Raw genomic sequence first — 23,100 nt, 5'->3', positions numbered from 1 at the left:
AATCTATCTATCTGTGACTTAAACACATTTAACGAGGTAGCCTCTACTGCTTCATTGGGCAGAGAATTCCAAAGATTCACTACCCTCTGGGAGAAGAAGTTCCTCCTCAACTCTGTTCTAAATTGACTCCCCCGTATTTTGAGGCTATGCCCCCTAGTTCTTGTTTCCATTGTAAGTGGAAATAACCTCGCTGCTTCTACCCTGTCTAGCCCCTTCATTATCTTATATGACTCTATAAGATCTCCCCTCAACCTTCTAAACTCCAATGAGTACAGGCCCAGTCTACTCAACCTCTTCTCATAAGCTAACCCCCTCATCTCCGGAATCAACCTTGTGAACCCTCTCTGTACCCCCTCCAAAGCTAATATATCCTTTCTTAAATAAGGGGACCAAAATTGTACACAGTACTCTAGGTGCGGCCTCACCAGTACCCTGTTCAGTTGCAGCATGACCTCCCTGCTTTTATACTCCATCCCTCTCGGGATAAAGGCCAACATTCCATTTGCCTTCTTGATTACCTGCTGCACCTGCAAACTGAGTTTTTGAGATTCATGCACAAGGACCCCCAGGTCCCTCTGCGCAGTAGCATGTTGTAATTTTTCACCATTTAAATAATAGTCCATTTTACTATTATTCCTTCCAAAGTGGATAACCTCACACTTACCAACTTTATACTCCATCTGCCAGATCCTTGCCTACTCACTTAGCCTATCCCAATCTCTCTGCAGACTCTCTGTGTCCTCCACGCAATTTGCTTTCCCACTCATCTTTGTGTCATCCGCAAACTTTGTTACCCTACACTCGGTCCCCTTCTCCAGATCGTCTATGTATATGGTAAATAGTTGAGGCCCCAGCACCGATCCCTGCGGCACGCCACTAGTCACTGATTGCCAACCGGAAAAGCACCCATTTATTCCGACTCTCTGCTTTCTGTTAGATAGCCAATCCTCAATCCACGCTAACACTTTACCCCCAACTCCGTGTACCTTTATCTTATGCAGCTACCTTTTGTGAGGCACCTTATCGAATGCCTTCTGGAAATCTAAATACACCACATCCACCACATGGAGTGAGAAAGGCAGGAGGCTGTCCAGAGAAAGCATTATGTGGAGATGCTGGTGTTGGACTGGGGTAACACAGTAAGAGTTTTAACAACACCAGGTTAAAGTCCAACAGGTTTATTTGGTAGCAAATGCCATTAGCTTTTGGAGCGCTGCCCCTTCGTCAGATGGAGTGGATATCTGCTCTCAAACAGGGCATACAGAGACACAAAATCAAGTTACAGAATACTGATTAGAATGCGAATCTCTACAACCAACCAGGTCTTAAAGATACAGACAATGTGAGTGGAGGGAGCACCCTGTCTGGAAACAATACACATCTCTTTAACCTGTGCTTAATGCTCCCTCCACTCACATTGTCTGTATCTTTAAGACCTGGTTGGCTGGAGAGATTCGCATTCTAATCAGTATTCTGTAACTTGATTTTGTGTCTCTGTATGCCCTGTTTGAGAGCAGATATCCACTCCATCTGACGAAGGGGCAGCGCTTCGAAAGCTAATGGCATTTGCTACCAAATAAACCTGTTAGACTTTAACCTGTTGTTGTTAAAACTCTTACCGAGAAAGCATTGGAATAGTAAATCTGGAGGTGACAAACGCATTCAGGTTTCCTTCATCAACCATACATGCATAAATGATAAGACCATTGGTACAACTTATGCTTGACATGCCCTTGGATAACTTCAAAAAACTAGCTATTAAGGAACCAAATGACGAGAGACTCAGATACATGAGACACTCAAAGAATTGGATATTTGGATGAAGCTGTTTGCTGTCATGTGCACATCAAATAAAGAGGAGCCATTTTTTCAAGAATTGCAGTGTTTGTGGTTCAGTAGGATCAAATGTTCCTGTAATTCAATTCTCTACGAAGTATCACTTTGCAAAACAGCAAAACTGAGTGATTAACACGAATGTGTGCATCTGTCATCCACTGCCTGGTTTAACGATGTACTCCAGGCATGCTCTTATAAACCAGTTTGTCAATGGTTTTCCTTTTTGTTTCTGATGCCCTGGTTACATATAACTTTACCTCTCTTGACCCATGATGTGGATATTGGGATACTCAACCGGGATATTGTGTTCATGTCACACTATCTGTAATCCCCACAGCTTGCCTGGACTTGCAGAGTCCCACTGGCTGTCCTGTCTGGAGACTATACACATCTCTTTAACTTGTCTTAATGCTCTCTCCACTCACATCGTTTGTACCTTTAAGACTTGATTAGCTGTGTATTCACATTCCAACCATTATTCTGTAAATTGAGTTTGTGTCTTTATATGCCCTGTTTGTGAACAGAATTCCCACTCACCTGAAGAAGGAGCTTAAGGCTCCGAAAGCTTGTGGCTTTTGCTACCAAATAAACCTGTTGGACTTTAACCTGGTGTTGTTAAACTTCTTACTCTCTTGACCCACGCAGTGATAAACATCCTAGTCCTACTTTTCACCAAGAAAATTATTCTAGTGGGTAGGCAAATACAAGACAAATGCCAAATCTCCCTCCCAACCTTGGTAGAATGAGTAACAGGCCATATTTGTATGCTCTTAGTCAACTCACCAGGGATAGAATTTTAAAGATGGAGAATGCTTGGCGCTTGCCACCTGAGAGTCGACGCGTAACACGCTACCCCGCCAACTGTCAGAATCCCACTGCCATTTAATACTCACTTGAGCCTTGATTGGCAGTGGACAGGACTTCCATCCACTCTTGGAAAGAAATTCCACCTGAGCTGTCAATTGCCTGATAGCACTCCAACACAGCCAGGCACAGCGCGGCAAAGGCCAGAAGAGGTATTGCAGTCCTCTGTCTGAAACAAAGTCCCAGGACCTTCAAAAAGGGAAATCCCCGGGGCGGGTGGGCAGGGGATGCCCTGGGGGGTTGGAAGTGGAGCGATCATGACTTCAGGGAGCAGGTCGGAGGGCGAGCGGTCTGGAGCTCCAAGGTCCTGGAAGGGAGGGTGCCCCAAATCTGAAGAGGCCTTCAGATTGAAGCATTTCCCCCACCTTTCCGCCCAAGTGGAGAAAGGTTATTGGCTGGGATTCTCCCAAAAAAATTCGAAGTGCCAAATTTGCATAAAAACTGGAATAAGTCCCACTGGTTTTTTTTAGCAGGATTTTCAAAATGGATCTCCCACACACTGTGCATCACAGAGTGCCCTAGCGTGAATCTCGATAAAAATCTGGACAGGGCTGGAGATGCTGGCAGCAGTGGGCTGAGTGAGCCATTGCGCATGTACTGATCTGTCAGTGCTGAGATCGGCACATGCACAGTAGCTCCACACTGCTGGCCTCCCGATCGCTGGCCAGCCCCATGACCCCTGCATCGCTACCCCTTTGATCCACCAGCCCCCGATCGCTGACCTCCCAGACATCTCTGGGCCCGCCCCAACCCTGCATCCCCCGCAGTCCCAATACCCCCCGCAGCCCCAATCAGCCCCTTCCCTTCCTCTGTCACCGATTCCAATGCAGAGTGGCAGTGGGACACCCCTCACCTCCACTGATCTCCCCCCCCCCCCATAGGCCCTGCCCCCCATTAGACCCCCCTCTGGCCCTGCCCCTTGGCATTTCCTGATGCCCACTGGGCAGTGCCAGAGTGCCCTTGGGCATTGCTACTTTGCCCCTTAGGCAGTGCCAGGGGGCCAGGCTGGCAATGCCCAGGGGCCACTCCCACCCCCCCCTCCCCCCAACTTCCTGGAGGATCTCCATGGCCTCCCTTCATTCCAACGGGGTTGGGCCACCAGTTTCCTGTTCGTGGGGAGCTGTTGTAAACCCCGCTGGAGTGAAACACTCCTGGCAGTGGGGGGAGAGGCTAGCAGGCCTAGAGACTTCAGTCCATTCAATTTTATGTTCTCTCCAGCCTCAGAACCTGTCTTGCGGGGAGCGTAAAATTCTGCCCCAAGTGTTTATCTTTAAAAGTCTTTCGTTAAAATTGACAACTGCGAACTACCTTTTTTTTAAACCGAACTTCAAATTTGAACAAGACTCAAACACTTAGACACTGCAAAGTGGTTCTCTTTTTAAAATGATATGTCTTCCAGTGGTATTGCGTGTGGATGGTTTTAGGAGATGCAGATGTGCCTATCATCACTGCCGCCTCTGCACCGCACCCACCCTGCCCCCCTCCCCTCACATCACATCTTTGGCTAATGTCTCGATGAAAGACAGTAGCCTTTGCAGCTAAGGCTTAGCTGATTGCAGGAATTGCATAAAGGTACTTCCATAAAGGAAACATCAACCACTCAATGGGATTCCACTCTGAGATTCCATGTCGAATTTGCTCCTGTAACACTCTTGATATTATTCATGTTAAAAGCGCCATCCAGCAGGGTCTGGGCCACCAGAGGTGTTGATACAAATAAAAAGGAATACGATATCAATAATATGTTACCTCTTGAGACGTTTCCAGCAGTGAATCTCACAGAAGAGACTTGAGCATATAAACTCGGTTGACATTCCCAATTCAGCACTGAACATGTGCCATCTTTTAGAGGAAGCGTAAAACCAAGGCCCATCTGCCCACTCAGGTGGATGTAAAAGATACCATGACACTATTGAAGAGCAGGGGAGTTGTTCTCAGTGCATTGGCCAATATTTGCTACATCTGTCTTTCAGATAAGACGTCATACCGAGGCTTAATCTGTCCTCTTGGGTGTAAAAGATACCACGGCACTATTTTGAAGAAGAGCAAATGAATTCCCTCACTATCCTGGCCAACATTTATCCTCCGAACAGCATCACCAAACATGATCTGATCATTTATTTCACTGATGTTTGTTGGAGTTTGCTTGTGCACAAGTTAGCTGCCACATTTCTTCCATAACAGTGACTATGCTTTAAAAAAGTGTATTTGGTTTTGAAAGGTTTGGGATATCCTGAGGTTGAAAGGCACTACATAAATTCAAATCTTCCTTTCTTTATAATGGGTGCTTTCATTTTCACGCTTACACTGTGCATAGCTTTTTGGGAGAGTGATGTTGGGGTAAGGCTGCCCTGATTTACAGTGATCTCATGTGACGTACTGGACTCCACTTTTACACAGAACTGCATGAACATCAAATCTGCTGAAAAAAACCATCTTGTCCTGGTAGCTGAACTATTGATCCAGACGTCCTGGGACTTTTGATGGAGTTGGAATAAGGGAGGTTGGTTTGTTTGCACAGGGAGTGCAGCTGATGGAAGGAGATCAGATCTGCACTCTTATAGAATCATAGAATCCCTACAGTGAAAGAAGAGGCCATTCGGCCCATTGAGCCTGCACCGATAACAATCCCATCCAGGCCCTATCCCTGTAACCCCATGTATTTACCCTGCTAATCTCCCTGACACTAAGGGACAAATGTGCATGGATATCAACCCAACCCGCATATCTTTGGACTGTGGGAGGAAACTGGAGCACTTGGAGGAAACCCACACAGGCTCGCGAAGAAATCATAAAAATGCATGTGGAGCAACCATAACTTCTGTTATTTCAATGCATTTTATATGATTGAAGTAGGATGCTAAAATTCAGTTGCTCTTAACTATTCTTTCTTTTCAAAATTCATGGCTGGGAGAGCTGGTTTCCAATAAAATTATTCTAACTAAAAAGATCTGTTAGGGAAGCCTGGAGGTCAAGTAGTAGGAAAGTAGTATTGGTGTGAAATGGTACATGCTTTGTTTAGCTGTTGCCTGCCTCTGACAGCTAGCAGGTTGTAAATGATATTTCAAAGGCAGTGAATAAAACCATTTTGAAATAACCTTTCTTTAATATTAATTCACTAAAGGGCAGAAGCAGTGTGGACATGTAACAACAAGTGCCGAGATTTTATATACCGTGGTAAATCCCTTTGACCTCAAGGCCAGGAGTAGGTTGTAACTTTAGCCCTGAAATGATTGGGCCAGCAGGTGGTCGGGATTATTGTGGGGTTTTGTTTTCCTGTCTAGACAGACCCAATTAGCCTTTCATTAACAAGTGGTTAGCTGGTTACATTCAAAGGCGTTTCACTGGAAGCAGAAAGGGAAAGTGACAGCTAGTTGCTAGGCTGATTGGCTGTTTTGTATGACAGAATTCCATTGCCTGCAAACTACTGGCTTCTTTAGCAACTCCACCTCCTCCCCCATCCATTGCACAACAGAGAGATGTAAACAAAGGCACATGCCTCCAGAGACACAGAACAGCTTGAGAAACTGGGATGAAGGCAAAATACTGCGGATGCTAGAATCGAAAACAAAATCAGAAAATGTTGGAAAAACTCAGCCGGACTGACGAGCTCTGACGAAGCTCAGGTGAAGGGTCATCTTGACTCCAAACGTTTACTTTATTCTCTCTCCACAGATGCAGTCAGACCTGCTGAGTTTTTCCGGCATTTTCTGTTTTTGTAGACGAGAAACTGGGATTTTTTTTATTTTTCACTCCATCCTGAAAGTTACAAAGTGACTGTTCAGAATGGACCAGGCAAACCCAAATACATTCCTTGCTTGCTCCAAAAACCAAATTCAAGATACAATTGAATCCAATTCATGGTCCTCGAGAGAGAGAGAGAGAGAGACAACCAAGATCCGGTCTGACAAGATAAGACATTGCACCCCATCTTGGGCTTGATCTGACGCTTGATCTTAGCCAAAAGACTGAGAAGCGATTCTTCTCTTTGGTGCATAGAATGGTAAGTAGTCTCACAACACCAGGTTAAAGTCCAACAGGTTTATTTGGTAGCACGAGCTTTTGGAGCGCTGCTCCTTCATCAGGTGAGTCACCTGATGAAGGAGCAGCGCTCCAAAAGCTCGTGCTACCAAATAAACCTGTTGGACTTTAACCTGGTGTTGTGAGACTACTTACTGTGCCCACCCCAATCCAACACCGGCAACTCCACATCGTGCATAGAATGTTATGGGGAGGTTATTGGAAGGGTTTGAATTGTGATTGGTTTTCATAATTAAAAGAAAATGTTTTTATTGGCAATAGGATCAATAACCAGAGGATGCAGGTTGAAGGTGATTTGCAAAAAAAAAGAGATGAGTCGTTTTTAGCACAGCAAGTTGTTATTGCGGTATTTTTATAGGACTGGATTGCAGACCACCAGGGTACAAACAAGAGCTTTATTAGAAAGGTGTTTACAGGCTGTTAGGACAGACTGCCCATTTGCCCACGCAAACAGCCAATTATGCAATCAATACATCACATGACCAGACTCTTAACGTGACCTTGTTCCAACTAGGAGCAAGTGTGAATGGACAGCAGTTATGATCTAGAATCACTGCCCTAAAGGGTGATTGAAGCATTTTCGGTAGTACATTACCAAAGGGAATCGAATGCGCACTTGAAGAAAAGAATTGCAGGACTATGGGGGAAGAACAGGAACTAATTGGACAACTCTTTCAAGCAGCTGATACAGTTAGGATGTGCAGAATATCTTCATCCTGTGCTGTACGATTCTAATTCAGTCCTTCAAAATGGCATCTGATATGAGACCTGTTAGACGCTTTGGGGAAACCCTAAGACAATGGACTATAACCATTCAATCCATAGGAAAGCAAGAAATATTTATTATATCTCTTTGCTGGAATTCTGTTTTATTGTGGTGATAACACTGGATGAAGCATCCAATACTCAGACATCCATTTTGTTATTTTTGGCTTATGTGAAAAATAAACATAGGGAATAATCCATTTCCCACTTGGAAAAATGTAAACACATAACCATGTGCAAAAAGTGATCATGCTCATCTGCAGGCATGCTGCCCACTTTTTCATCGGCATGCTAGGTCATATATCTTCTGTAGGGAGACTGCAGCCAGACACTTGTAATTACTCCAAACTGGTTTATTTAAACTCTGGACAATATATACAGAGTGGGTTACTGAGTAAGCTTGTGGTCGGTAAGTGAAGCAGCGTCATGTGGATCGGAGGAGGGAGGTTGTCAGGCCAACACGGAGATGGGAGTGGGGAGGAGCCAGGCCAACATGAAAATTGGGGAGGGGGAAGCATGGAGATGAGGGGGTGGGGGGGGGGAGCCAGGCCAGAATGGAGATGAGGGAGGGGGGGAGCCAGGCGAATATGGAGATGGGTTTAAGTTGAAGTTGATGTGTTAGTGTCACAAGTAGGCTCACATTAACACTGCAGTGAAGTTACTGTGAAAATCCCCTAGTCGCCACACTCTGGCGCCTGTTCGGGTACACTGAGGGAGAATTTAGCATGACCAATGCACCTAACCAGCATGTCTTTCAGACTGTGGGAGGAAACCAGAGCACCTGGAGGAAACCCATGCAGACACGGGGAGAATGTGCAAACACCACATAGAGAGTCACCCAAAGCCAGAATCGAACCCAGGTCCCTGGCAGTGTGAGGCAGCAGTGCTAACCACTGAGCCATCATGCCGCCAACGCCAGGCCTGACCAGTATGGAGATGGGTGAGGGGGGAGTCAGACCAGCCTGGAGATGGGGGAAGGGGGAGCCAGGCCAGTATGGAGATTCGGGAAGGAAGACAACACTGAATAATTTTTTCTGATGCTTCTTTGAAATAAATGGTCAGTTAATCTGGTCTTTCAGAGTGTTAAGGGTCATTTTTTTTCCACTGGAGTTTAGAGGAGTGAGGGGTGACGTGATTGAAGTATAGAAGATCCTGATCGGTCTTGACAAGGTGGCTGTGGAAAGGACGTTTCCTCCTGTGGGCGTGTCCAGACATCTTTTATAATTAATGGTCGCTTTTTGAGGACAGAGATTAGGAAAAATGTTTTCTCTGAGTGTTGTGCGACTTTGGAACTCTCTGCCTCAGAAGGCAGTGGAGGCGGGATCATTGAATATTTTTAAGGCGAAGTTAGATAGATTTTGTTAGGCAAGGAAATCAAAGGTTATTAGGGGTAGATGGGAATGTGGAACAAACAGATCAACCTTGATTTTATTGAATGGCGGAGCAGGCTCAAGGGGCTGAAAGGCCCACTTCTGCTCCTATTTTGTATGTTCTCCTTGAGTGCTCGCTGCTTGGTCAACTGTACAGAGTTTCTAGCACATGACTGCTGTCACTGATGCATCGTAGTCTATGTCACTCATTAAAAAAAGCTTCTTCCCTGATGCCATCAGACTTTTGAATGGATCTACCTCGCACTATGTTGATCTCTCCCTACATCCTTATAACTGTAACACTACATTCTGCACTCTCTCCTTTCCTTCTCTATGAATGATATGCTTTGTCAGTATAGCATGCAAGAAACAATACTTTTCACTGTATAGTAATACATGTGACAATAATAAATCAAATCAAAAAAATCATCAGCATATCATAGAATCATACAGTGCAGAAGAGGCCCTTCGGCCCATCAAGTCTGTACTGACACATGAAAAACACCTGAACTCCCACCTAATCCTATCTACCAGCAATTGGCCTACAGTCTGAATGTTATGACGTGCCAAGTGCTCATCCAGGTGGTACTTAAAGGATCTGAGGCAATCCCCCCCCACCACCCTTCCAGGCAGTGCATTCCAGACCGTCACCACCCTCTGGGTAAAAAAGTTTTCCCTTACATCTCCCCTAAGTCTCCTGCCCCTCACCTTGAACCAATGTTCCCTTGTGACTGACCCTATTAATCCATTACACTACACCCACTGGCTGGAAGCTAAGCCTGTCAATCAGGTTGGCATCCCAGGCAAGGGATCTGACAAGGCAAAACTCCACGGGACATGGGGAAACCTGAATTTCCAGGTTTCCCGACAGAAATTCCTCCTCCTCCTCCATCAGCACAGCTCGCCTCTGTCAAGATCCAACTCCTTGCATTTACAGTGATGTGGTGCTCCAGTTGCAGTGTAACCAGACTACTTCGGTACTACTTGGCATAGGATAAAGTAAGAAAAAGTTAATTTCCTAAAATTATTTTCAACTTATTTGTATTGACCTGTAATCAGATCTGTAAACAATTTGTGCTTTGCTAGCCCCATGCCTTTGATTTAGTTCACTTACAATGCTTAGAACATTAGGACATGACAGGGATATGAGAAAGAAAATGCTCTGCATACTTGACAGCTGTTATCCAGACCACGAGAAAAGGTATGTCAACAAATTTGGAATGAAGTAGATTTGTTCATAAATTGTTGCTGCTGACACTGCTAGAAAGCAGTGGAAGAGACATGTCTTCATTATTGTACTTTGGCGTTGCGATCTATAACAGTAGCTCCTATTCTTTTCTGTTTCCGTGGAATCCTTCGGCTTTCCAGTTTTGCAGCATGCAGCTAGTCATTTACAAGTTTGGTTTAATTTGGATATTTCACAAGGCCTGGGAAACCCAGCTGGCCATAACAAAGCAGGGCAAATCAGAGGTTGTCAGACTCATTAAAATATTTAATTGGCCATTCTGTCCTCTAGGTGTGCCTACCCCTTGCCCCGTTTCCATCAAATGCAGAAGATCAAATGCAGAATGGGGCGGCACGGTAGCACAGTGGTTAGCACTGCTGCTTCACAGCTCCAGGGACCTGGGTTCGATTCCCGGCTTGGGTCACTGTCTGTGTGGAGTTTGCACATTTTCCTCGTGTCTGTGTGGGTTTCCTCCGGGTGCTCCGGTTTCCTCCCACAGTCCAAAGATGTGCAGGTTAGGTTGATTGGCCATGCTAAAAAATTGCCCTTCGTGTCCTGGGATGCGTAGGTTGGAGGGATTAGTGGGTAAATATGTAAGAATATGGAGATAGGGCCTGGGTGGGATTGTGATCGGTGCAGACTTGATGGGCCGAATGGCCTCTTTCTGTGCTGTAGGGTTTCTAAGATTCTAAGTGGGTTAGGTGGTGTCAAGTTTGAGATTTTTAAAGTTTTAACATCACGCCAGACCTCCCCAGATCACATCCCCCTGGCCAACATACACATTTTTGGGTGTTAAGTTTCACCTCTAGAAGTTCCTCCAGCTTCACAGAAAATGCAACAAGGCTTGATGCCCAGTGTTTATAATGGGAAATCATGAGGAATGACGGGAATATCAGAGCTAGGTCATTGACAATTTTGGTTTAATTTGGATATTTCACAAGGCCTGGGAAACCCGGCTGGCCATAACAAAGCATGTCAAATCAGAGATTAGGTGCATTGACCCAAACAGGCACCGTAGTGTGGTGACTAGGGCAATTTCACAGTAACTTCATTACAGTGTTAATGTAAGCTTGTGACTAGTAAATAAACTTTTAACTTTAGCTCTTCAGCCTTAGAAAAGACAGGTCAGTGATCATTTTCAGGAGTTACAATGGAATCCAAATGGTTAAGACATTTGACCAGTTATGCTGATGTGTGTTTGATTTACTATCTGACCAAGTTCAGAAAAGCGATTTGAGTCAACTCCACATTAGTCTTCATTTCTCAGGATTTGATTTTCATTTACTAGCACTACATATCAGTTCAGTTCTTAAATAATGATTCTGCAGTTGGCGGTCATTTGGAGTTTAGAGCGAGTCACATGAGTAATCTGTCATTAAAACATCAGCGTACAGAAACAGAATTTTTTAAATACTTAGAGAGGCCGCTAGACAGAAAGCTGAATGCAAAAGAGCATCTATGTTTGGTTCAAGAAAAACTGACAACCTGTCATCTCCCCAAATTTGAGTTGTATGAGGCGTATTGTTAGACGTAGGATGCAGTTCTTGCTTGGAGACCAAATTAAGTAAAATCTTTCATTTAATTTGAAAGAAATGTTGCGCATGATTTTCTCCTCTTCAAATTGTGCTGACTCCCAGCTGGATGACAATATATGATGCAGACTGCAAGGGCAGCAGAATAACATACTCAAACTAATTAAGTTAATGTCAAGGAATTGCTTCTCTGATTCCAGGAAGTTCTGAGGCCTGAATGCTGAAGTATAGGGCATACCACAAAAGTCTGATGCTATAATTTGTAGTGTTTCGTGATTCTGAATGCCATAATTTACATGCACTTTGGAGCTGATTTTGTACTGGGCTCCCTAGCTGGGTTATTCATGAAGGCCCCGCCTGTTCAATCTTGCCCCTCACCGCTTGGAGCAGCCATTGCAAAGGGTCAATGAAAAGATTACTATCTAGATTTCACCTGCCATAGTATATCAAGGGGCTGGAAACTGCAAAACCCTTAGGACAGTCTCTTTGTCATTGAACTTGTATTGTAAATATCACATGTGACTGAAATTGTATTGAAACACTCCATGTTATGTGCCTCTATTTGACGTAAACATGCCAGTCATAGAACAAAGATTCGTAAAACAATAATGTGGGTTCTATACTCAAAGATAAGACATGTTTAACTGGCAGCAGACATTCCCTCCCAGAATACGGTACAATGCGGAGCTGTCAGCCTCTGATTGCATGGCAACTCTCAGCGAGTGGGACTTCCATCCCCAGGGTCTTTGATCCCAGGGAAGGCCCACCAATGCCCATATAAGTGTAGATTGGCACTTAATGGATGAACGTTCCCCTAAAGAAAAGCAATGCAGGGCACTTCTTGGCTTTCCAGATCCCCATTGCCTCCATTAATTTTCCACTGTTGTATGGAAAGAATTTGAACTCTATTGCACTTTTGATACTGCCCAATTTGAACTATTGTGAAATATAATTTTACAGAGTTTTTATGGATAAAGAACATTATTGGAGGGTAGGGGAATGGCATGATCAATGACAAGAATTCAGTTCAAGCTCTTGAACCTAGTGCTGCTAATTTACAAATTCCTCTCCCATTTGTATCTGGCAGAAGTTCAACATGTGCAAAGTAATACAGGTGATACAAGAAAATTGGCAAATAGTTAAGGCAATTTCAATGTCAGAAACTTAACTGGCAGGGGTGAAACCATGATCAGGCAGGTGATGAGGCTAGCCCATTGCTGTTTTGAGTTTGTTGACACCTGCGATGGTGGTTTTGCCCAGGCCAAGGTATAGTAAAGGATCAAGGTAGCCAATGAGGTTAAACAAAGGCCCTACCTAATTTGTTTTTGTTTATATTTGTTTATATCCAATTCAATCCAATCAAAGTCCAATTCAAAATCTCAGCAAGCTGACAAGACAGGCATCCCACTTCCTGTCTTGGGCTTGATCTACATGATCCAAGCTGATTGGAGCAGGCATTGCACCTTCTCCAAAGCTTGATATCATTTGCATCTGAGCCAAAAGGCCTAGATTTTAAAAATTCTTCAAATGAAGCCTCAGTGTTACCTCATGACTTCAGTCAAGTACAGAGGCTCTACCTAATGCAATTTTTCAAAGCCATCTCGCACTTTTGGCTGAGAGGAAGCGTCAGATCATACCCGTGATGGGGTGCAATCCTCATCCTGTCAGCTTGGACCTTGTCTGTCCTTCATGCGGGGACCATGAATTGGATTCAATTTGAATGTGGTTTTTTTTGGATGGAACAAAAATTTTTTAAAAGGCAAAGTACCAGGAATTAGATGCTTGTGACTTTTACTTCCTTGGTGGTAAAAGGATTGGACTCTTAAGTAAATATGCAATTCAAGTTCATCCAATAGAAGTAAAGAGTTTGTAAAGTAAAAGCAAATTACTGCAGATGCTGGAATTTGAAACAAAAGCAAAAAATGCTGGGAAATCTCAGCAGGTCTGACAGCTTCTGTGGAGAGAGAATAGATCCGATGTTTTGAGTCTGGATGTGTCAGAGTTTGTACTTGGGTTTTGCTGATGTTTGCACAATCCTGGTGAAACCAGCACAAACAATCACAGAACCTCAAGCACAAGTTACGTCCAGTCAATGCAAGGATCACCATTCAAACAGAAAAATAGAGCTTTGTTTTGATGCAAGGGTGCTAATTGCTATCCTAAAAGATTTTAAATATTAGAAAATATTTAATTTACTATGAAATTGACTATTGTACACTAATGCGACGAGTAAATAATTCTTTGTAGTTTTTAAAGTTGTTTGCAGTTAATCAAAGTTGCATTAGTCACAGATAGTGGAGTAGACACTCTTATTAAAAATGTTTCATTTTTGTGATTGAACCCTTCTTGAGCCATAGTATGAAAACTGCACCAGTTTACCACACTTACATACATTGAAGAACATTTTTAATTTAAAACAGAAAAAGGAACAACCAAGTTCTAAAACTCTGCCCAATTGTGCCGGCTGTTATTAAACTAGATTAAACTATATTATTAAACTAGAAAGAGTGCAGAAAAGATTTACTAGGATGCTACCGGGACCTGATGGTTTGAGTTATAAGGAGAGGCTGGATAGGCTGGGACTTTTTTCTCAGGAACGCAGAAGGTTGAGGGGTGATCTTATAGAGGTCTATAAAATAATGAGGGGCATAGATCAGCTAGATAGTCAATATCTTTTCCCAAAGGTAGAGGAGTTTAAAACTAGAGGGCATTAAGGTGAGAGGGGAGAGATACAAAAGGGTCCAGAGGGGCATTGTTTTCACACAGAGGGTGGTGAGTGTCTGGAACAAGTTGCCAGAGGTAGTAGTGGAGGCGGGCACAATTTTGTCTTTTAAAAAGCATTTAGACAGTTACATGGGTAAGATGGGTATAGAGGGATATGGGCCAAACACAGACATTTAGGACTAGCTTAGGGGTTAAAAAGAGGGTCGGCATGGACAAGTTGGGCCGAAGGGCCTGTTTCCATGCTGTAGACCTCTATGACCTCTGTGAGTCTATGTTGAGCAATTTTAAGTTTGCGTTTGTTCAAATGAATTTAAGCTTTAGCCATAACTTCATTTCAGAAAGATAATGCATTCTGCTCCTGAATCACCAATTGTATCCAATGTGGAAACTCCACCTGAATAAATCCAACGTGAAGGTTTGAAAAGGTGCCTCATTATTTCATTAGAATTCCTTGAGGATGTAGTAGACTCGCTGAATTGATAATGGCATTAATATTATGGATCTTGACATTTAGAAATCATTTGATAAGGTCTCTGATTTGACAAAGGAAAGCTTGGAGGGTCAAGGAAGTTGCTGTTAATTAACTGGCTAGAAAGATAATAAGTGACAGAGTGTAGTTACCAATGATTATAGTTCAAATTGACTGGTGGAGACAAGCTGAAGTTATCAATCAGAGAGCTCCGGCTGTTCTTGATAATCATTAATGACATTCCTGGGAATATTGTAAATGTAAAGATATTGGCCAGAATTTTCCCACCATTCACGCCAGTGGGATTCTCTGGTCCCGCTGTAGTAAACGGAAATTTGGCTGAGCGCTGAATTCTCCGTCCTCACTTGCAGCGATAGCAGGGCATGAATGGCCAGAAAATTCCAGCCATTATCTCTGACCAGTAATATGCTGGTGGGACATGGATAAAAGATACTGAGAAATTGGGCATAGATTACTTCTGCCAGTCAGCACTGGTAACCCCTCCATTAATATTTTCTGGCTTGCTGGCTTGACAGTATGCATGCATTATTTGTTCCCATTGGTTGTGAGCATAAATCTTATGTCGTATGCATGTTCCATCACTCTTACTCTCACCCTAACAGGTATTAACAGCAACTTGCATTCAATTGGGACCTTTAACGTAGTAAAATGTCCCAAAGTGCTTCACAGTGCATTACCAAACAAAGCAAGTAAGATAAGGAGATACTAGAACAAATGAACATATATGGCAAGAATTACAGGTATAAATTGCTCCTGAAACATGTAGTTTGCTGTACAATGTGTGTACGTGAATAGTTTTTTAAAAACTGTAAAGTTGTCTCAATTGATGGAAAATCTTTGTGTCACATGTATACTTTGTCAGTCAACACTTCCACTCACAAGAGTAAACCCTTGTCTTATTATTTTATCCTGAATGTTGTGCCAGTTGTTGTTGTTTTTGCTACATAATGGAAATTAGCATTCCCCGTGCATTGCTGGTTTGTAGAACGTTTGACAGAGTAACAATGAATGACTTCACATGGGATATGACCTTGACGGGTTATATTAGCACTATCCCCTCCATCCCATTGATGGTCAAATAAATACTGTTTTGTGGCCCAGCAGAGGAAAAAACTAGCTCCCTCCCACATGTTAAATTATTGGCACTGTGACAGTGAGATGCTGCCCATGGATTTGCATAAAATTCTGCTGGCATCAGATTAAATTCTTGTCCCTGACTTTCCACAGCTTGGTACAAAAATCACACCACCAATATTCCGGTGGAATTCTAATTTACTGTAGTTTTAACATGCAACTGAAGAGCTGAATTAGTATGGTAGCTCTTTTTGGCTGGATGGTATTGGGAGTATCCAAACCATCTGACATTTCATTTGCGCGCAGAGACCCAGATGGATGTGTTGCGTGCACAAATATGCTGATATTTCAATTTTGTGGCCTTTTTTGTTGCAGATTTAAAATTAAACAAAGCAAACAAGACTCTCCGAATAGCAATTTGCAATTAAGTATCTTGCTAAGTGGCATCAGGCTTGATAGCTCCTAACCTCTGCAGTCAGTTAGGCCTGGCATTACATGATGGATGTCTCTTGTAAGCCACCACAAACTGCAGTCATTATTAATAGCCCCTGAGCAGCTGTTCTAGTTTAAAACTCTTATTTTTGTCTGTGCTCGTCTCTCAGTACATGTGCATTTCACTCATGCAACTTTTTATTAACGGTAACATAATTCAGTTCATTTTTGTTTGGCATTGTTCTGACATTATCATCAAAATCATTTGGTTGCCAAATGTTGTGTCTCCCCACCAAAGACATACTGCCGCTGAAGACATATGTGGTACAAAAAAAACCCCAAACTTTGATTTAGTTAAGAAAACTATGTCTCTTGTTGCATGAGTCTTACACTTGCATTCCCAGAACATGACTGCTCTTTAGAAGAGTAGAATTTTCCTAGCCCCTGAAGGTGGGTGAGAGGCTGGGTCAGGAGGAAACTTGAGAATGAGTGCATCGGGTCAGTTACCAAATACAATCCTGCCTCTGAGCAATTTACCAAAGGCGAAGTTAACGCGGCAGCAGTGGGTAGTCAGTTAGGCCCACTGACGGCGCATGGTCATGTTGCCAGCAGGATTATCCCAATGGCAGAATTGCCACTGGCCCACCACCATCCCACCGCCCCACAATCTGTCAGTGAGAGTGAAACCCAGCAGCAGGCAACCCCTGGGTGACAAGTCAGGGGGTCATCGGCACGTCTTCTGAATCAACTCAGCAGGGATCAAACCTGCATTGGGGGAAGCCCCAACATAGAAAATAGGAGTAGGAGTAGGCCATTCAGCCCTTTGAGCCTGCTTCACCATTCATTATGATCATGGCTGTTCATCCAACTCAATACCTGATCCCGTCTCCCCCCATGTCCTTTGATCCCTTTTGCCCCAAGAGCTCTGTCTAACTCCTTCTTGAAAACATAGGATCATAGAATTCCCACAGCACTGAAAGAGGCCATTCAGCCCATCAAGCCTGCACCGACAACAATCCCACTCAGGCCCTTTTTCCCTTAATCCCATACATTCAATGTTTTGCCCTCCACTTCTTTCTGTGGCAGTAAATTCTTACGACTATCTGGGTGAAGAAATTTCTCCTCAACAAATCCCAACGGATTTTGAATCCATCACCGTAACCATTCGGCCACAACTCCACTTTGACATAGCATCTCCTCTATATTGAAATTTTTATGTATAGTTGAGAGATGTTAAACATCTTGATGTACATGGTTAAATACACAAGACTGTGGGCTAAGTACTGTTTATGATCTCCTGCCTCTAAAGCTGCTTAATGGCCTGCAAACCATAAAACTTGCTTTGTAGCTGCAGTTGTTAGTGTAGTAAGCTTTGTGTGGTCCATTGCTGTTTGTGGAATTGCGCCAAATCAGTACTACTATACACTAAGAAACTCCTTTATTTCACCATGTTCTGTAGATCTATGTTGACAGGGTCAACATAAGTAGCATTTATACATTAATACAGGTAATAAAAATGAGCTTCAGGCATGTAGCCTTGGAGGGATCAGTTATTTGTATTTGAGTCCAGTGATTCATGTGCCATCTGATTGCCTAGAGAAAGTTGCAAACATTTAGTTCCAGATTGTCTTTCCTCTGGAGGGCATTCTGCAAAATTATTTGTCATTTATTTATTCGTTTCAAAGAAATAATTGCATAAGTGCATTTTAACCCAGCCAGGCTGTTCTTTGAAATTTATATCTGTCTCTAGGGTAAGGTGGTAGAAATGATAGTAAACCATAACTTTTGTCACTGTGACATTTGTTGCCAGGCAAGAAAGATCTATTGTAAAGTTGGATGCTACATTTACAGGGACAGCTCGGGTAAGGTACCAGGAGTCACTTCCTTGTGATAAACTTAAACAGATTTGTTTTTAAATAGACTATCACTATACACTGAGCACATTGGTCAGCCATTTCAAAGACTGCCTGATTTTCCTTACTATCACTATACACTGAGCACATTGTTCAGCCATTGTAAAGACTGCCTGATTTTCCCATCTATGATTTCAATGTGATGAAAATTACACAGGTCTGGGTGTCCAAAATAGTTACTCTGAAGTTGAAGCGCTTTTTCTCCTGCTAACTCTTTCACGACAACTATGAGTGTAAAAACTGGCAGAGCCATCCAAAGTTAGTGATTTAGATCACTTTGTCGGATGGTTCCCAGTGCAGTGTAATTGTCCAGGGTAAATTAGTCCTGCTGGAGAATTGCCGCATAAACCCTTTCAACGGAACTTCCTGGAGTGATTCCCTAGCATATCATTGGGGTACCTCCCAAATCTGACACTGGGAGGCAGGATGTTATGGCCCATTCTGTTCTCCACACAGTTCAACTTCCTATTAATGTTTTTGATTGTCTTGTGGCATAGTAGGTAGCATCACTGCCTTTGAGCCAGAAGCTAGGGAGTTGAGTCCCACCTTAGAACTTGGTGGCCAAGTTCATAACCCGGTCAAACCGGTTGAGTGTCAACTTTCAAATCTTTCCAACATGCCATTGGTAGTTGGTAAGAGTGGGAGAGACTCTTGGTCAACCACGCTTGATGTGGAGTGGCACCCCTCAAGCTTTAAGTCCTGGCGACAGATTAGTAACCTGTTTATGAATCACGAGCTTTGAAAATAGACAAAAATTTGCCTTAAGTGCACCAATAGATGTGGGAAGAGAATTGGAATATTCTATGTAGTTTTATGATAACTGAACACTGACAGTGCATGTTTGCAGTTTTACCTCACACAAACTGAACAATGTTCTAAAGGCATTCCACGACAGATCAACCAGAAATCCTTACGTTCTCATTGTGAAACCCACAACCACAATCTGTCATTCCTTGTCATCTTTTCTTTTTGGTTACCCAAAAGCTTACTGTCAGTAATTTCTTAGGGTCGCTGGGGGCGGGGGGGGGGGGGGGGGGGGGGCAGTATGGGGGTGAGATCACCCAAATGGCTGCTGTAACTCTGATGGGTAAAACAGATAAATAGCATATCCATTTACCCTCCATCAACTCTATAAGGGCCAATGAGGAGAGCACCGAAAGGGAGTTTCCAGTGCTTCTTTATAAAGAAATAGTCAGATCCAGCTGTGAAACCAGCTGTGAGGAGAAAATTTAGCTGTGATTGGAGGGCTGGAGACAATATCAGTCATCTGTTAACGTTCCACAATGTAGAAAGTGGATCATGTATTTTAAGTAAGTGATGACCTTCAATAAACTTGCTGACATCTTGACCTACTTTTCCACTCCACAGATGCAACCACATATGAGAAAATAAATGTGAATAGAAGCATTGTATGTCAAATTTAAAACAATGAAATTCAATTGCACTGTGTTTTGCAGGTGTGCTGCACATAGATCATTCCCTGCTTTGGGTGTGATCCAAATTCTGTGCTCAAATGTTAATCTTTTGTGTGACTTGTATACTTCTCATGTGATGGTTAAAATTCTGACAACACCATGCACAGTTAACTTTACCAATGAGATCTCTGATGAAACAGAGAGCATCTCCAATAGGCAACAATGGCCCCTTGCAGTTGATAATTTTGACGCCTGTTCCATTTGTAACAAATTGTAGAGAGTGTGTGGCTAAGCCATTTGCCAATGTGGCCAACGACAATTTATGTTGTTCCTTTGTCAACTGGAGAAGCTACTTATGTGCCCATTGAGACTTGGGTTTTCCTAAATCTGAAATGTATGCACACTATTTGTGGGGAGTGACCAAATATTTCAATTTGGTATGTCACAGCCCTATCCACATCCTTCAGGAGGTTTCGAGGGACTGAGGATAAGAAAACAAAATTAACTTTTTGGTTTTGAAATGCATGTGCATAGGGTGAAATGTGACTTCCCTACGAACAGTTAAAAAATTAGCACAACTTATTTAAAACAGGAGTTCCAGCCTTTGTTTCCAAGGGCCATCTTTTGATTAATGATTAAACAAAAGTAAAAATTGCACTCCTTGGCTTTGCTTTGTATAAAAATTCCTTGACTACCTTCAGGACATGGGCAGGCGTGGCATCTTGAGATCATTAAATTACTTTGGCACAAGGGAAGCAGTTATAATAATCATTAGAGTTGAAGACTGCAAATTATTTTTCAGAGCAAAATGTAATAGATAACAAGTCTACAACTAAAGAATAGTCCAAATGAAACACTTCAGGTAATTCCTTAATTGTACTTCAGCATTTTCAACATTACAAATGAATGTGCTTTTATCTTGTGAACAAAACCCTCTTCACATATTGCAAACTGAATGGAAATTCATTATTGACTTTCTAATTGCTTCTTTCCAGTTTCCTAATGTTAATAGACTTTTACTAAGTAGGGCAACCCTCCACCCCCCGCTGGCTTCCACCTCCACCGCCTCCTATTCATGAACTGGATTAATCTGTTGTAATTATTCACTACCTAAGCATCCATTTTACAGCTGTTGCTGTAGATAATCCTGCAGCATTGTGAGGTTTTTTATCTGCTTCACCAGCAGAGGGGAACCCGAGTGAAGAAAGGATTGAATGAATGTAAGGCATTGACACCTGTGTTGCTTGTATCTCCTGTTAGGTATCTCCCCTACAGTGAAGAAGACTGAGATGGACAAATCTCCATTTAACAGCCCATCTCCACAGGACTCCTCTTCACGATTGAGTAGCTTCACACAGCACCACCGTCCCGTGATCGCTGTGCACAGCGGTAAGAAAACAGCTTTGCCAAAGTCACTGTCAGAAATCTAGACTCTTGAAAGCAAAGAGCCCCGTCATATGCTCTAGTTTGAGTAACGGTAAACATTTTCAACTGAGTCAATCCCCCACCTAGTCTACTTTTACTAAATGTCCATAGAGGGAATAAAGGTATAAAATTATTGGGCCAAATTTTACAGTCAGAGACAACGTGAAAGTGTTCACCACTGAATCCAAAAAAGATGCCCACAATGGTCTGGCGAGCCCTGTGGAATGGATTTCACCAATTCCAACACTAATTTCATCATTGCACCAGCTGTCAGGGCTCCCTGACATCCAACAACATCAGGTTGGCTATGCAGCCAATCACATTGCGGAATTGTCATAGACAGCAAACCAGTAAAAACAAGCAAATTCGCCATTCATTTTTTTCAACTTTTCCGAAAGGAAAATAAAGATTGGTGCCTACACTTGGGATTAAGTTGGAAGCTGAAATAAAATAGATCTCAGTTTTTTAAAATATTTAAAAACCTATCAAACCTTTTTCATGGAATTGAGAAGTAGGACATTACACAGCATAAAATTAGACCCTCAAGGCCAACGAGGTTGTTAAGCAGTAATTATGGCTTAGTATATAATTAAAGACTTAGTTACACCTCATTTAACAACATTTATTGTTTTCAGTGATTTTACAGTGAGCATTAAAGCATAAAAGGTGAAACTTCACATCATTCAATGATTTCTAATTGATATCCATTTGCAAGGACTTCAACAGCACACTGTGCAGGAATGGCGAATCACTGACAGCAACTTTTGCATTTTGATGTTTAACTAAGATTATGCAGAAGTTGCTGTCAATTTTGCAAAATTAGTGGTGGCGACCACTGATAGATTCACTGTCATTGCAGCTGAAGAATCCAGGCCATTGTTCTACTCACAAATATTTGCAGTGGAGCACTTGACCACCTTTTGTGCATCATGATTTCCTCCAGAATATCCACTTATTGATTTTCTGGAAATAATTGATGCCTATTCCATTCTTTATTTTTCCTCTCCTGTAATAAAATTGCAGTATGTAGCAGCCACTTCCTTTGTATTCATCGGGAAGCAGCGATAACAATTCCACCAATGCAGTTAAGCGTTCTGCACCTTGAAGTAGTCTCTTTCAGTAAGAAGTCTCACAGCACCAGGTTAAAGTCCAACAGGTTTATTTGGAATCACAAGCTTTCGGAGCACTGCTCCTTCATCAGATGAGCAGCGCTCCAAAAGCACATGATTCCAAATAAATCTGTTGGACTTTAACCTGGTGTTCATAGAAACCCTACAGTGCAGAAGGAGGCCATTCGGCCCATCGAGTCTGCACCGACCGCAATCCCACCCAGGCCCTACCCCCACATATTTACCCGCTAATCCCTCTAACCTACGCATCTCAGGGGCAATTTTAACCTGGCCAATCAACCTAACCCGCACATCTTTGGACAATCTTTGGACAATCTTTGTTGTGAGACTTCTTACTGTGCCTACCCCAGTACAAACCCGGCATCTCCACATCATAGTCTCTTTCAGTCAGTATACAGTATATTACCCACAGAGCTACCAAGTGGGCCCTGAGATGTAGCATTAATTGTAAACTTTAACATTTGCAAGATGATTGGGATACTCAAACTCTGAAATAAATAGCCAGTCCCTTCGATCACACACACCCCGCTGTTGGCTGTAAAGTTTGGTGCTAGTGTATTCATCAATAAGACATTCCAAAATAGATTTATAAATCATGCTAAAGAGAAGAGATTTTTATTGAAATGGCTGTTTCTGCTTTGCTTACTGCAAGTTAAAAGCTACCACACATTAAACTAACAACTGTTACATATTTAACCTCAGTGTTGAAAATTCTAACTCTAAAGATAATTTTGGATTCGTTTTTTGTGAGTCCTGATGGTCTCCTTCAATGTCTCTTTTGTCCCCATCACCATTTTAATTTGGATATCATGACTTATCAGCTCACGCAGATTGGATGCTGAAATTTCTTTTAGCAATGGAGCC

The 23,100-nt window shown here is 42.7% G+C and overlaps 1 protein-coding gene across 4 annotated transcripts in view; it reads left to right on the top strand.

The window, feature by feature from the left end:
• nfic (nuclear factor I/C) overlaps positions 1-23,100 on the top strand; it is a 459,067-nt gene that overhangs the window by 296,259 nt on the left and 139,708 nt on the right. For all 4 annotated transcript variants that reach the window (XM_078198406.1, XM_078198408.1, XM_078198405.1 and 1 more), the window contains exon 7: positions 20,942-21,070. In XM_078198406.1, coding sequence (XP_078054532.1) covers positions 20,942-21,070 — 129 coding nt within the window. The remainder of the gene's footprint in view (positions 1-20,941; positions 21,071-23,100) is intronic.

The sequence above is a fragment of the Mustelus asterias genome, chromosome 26, assembly GCF_964213995.1.
Source record: "Mustelus asterias chromosome 26, sMusAst1.hap1.1, whole genome shotgun sequence".
NCBI lineage: Eukaryota > Metazoa > Chordata > Chondrichthyes > Carcharhiniformes > Triakidae > Mustelus > Mustelus asterias.
The sequence above is the reverse complement of the archived record's forward strand: the minus strand, read 5'-3'. Positions and strand labels throughout refer to the sequence as shown.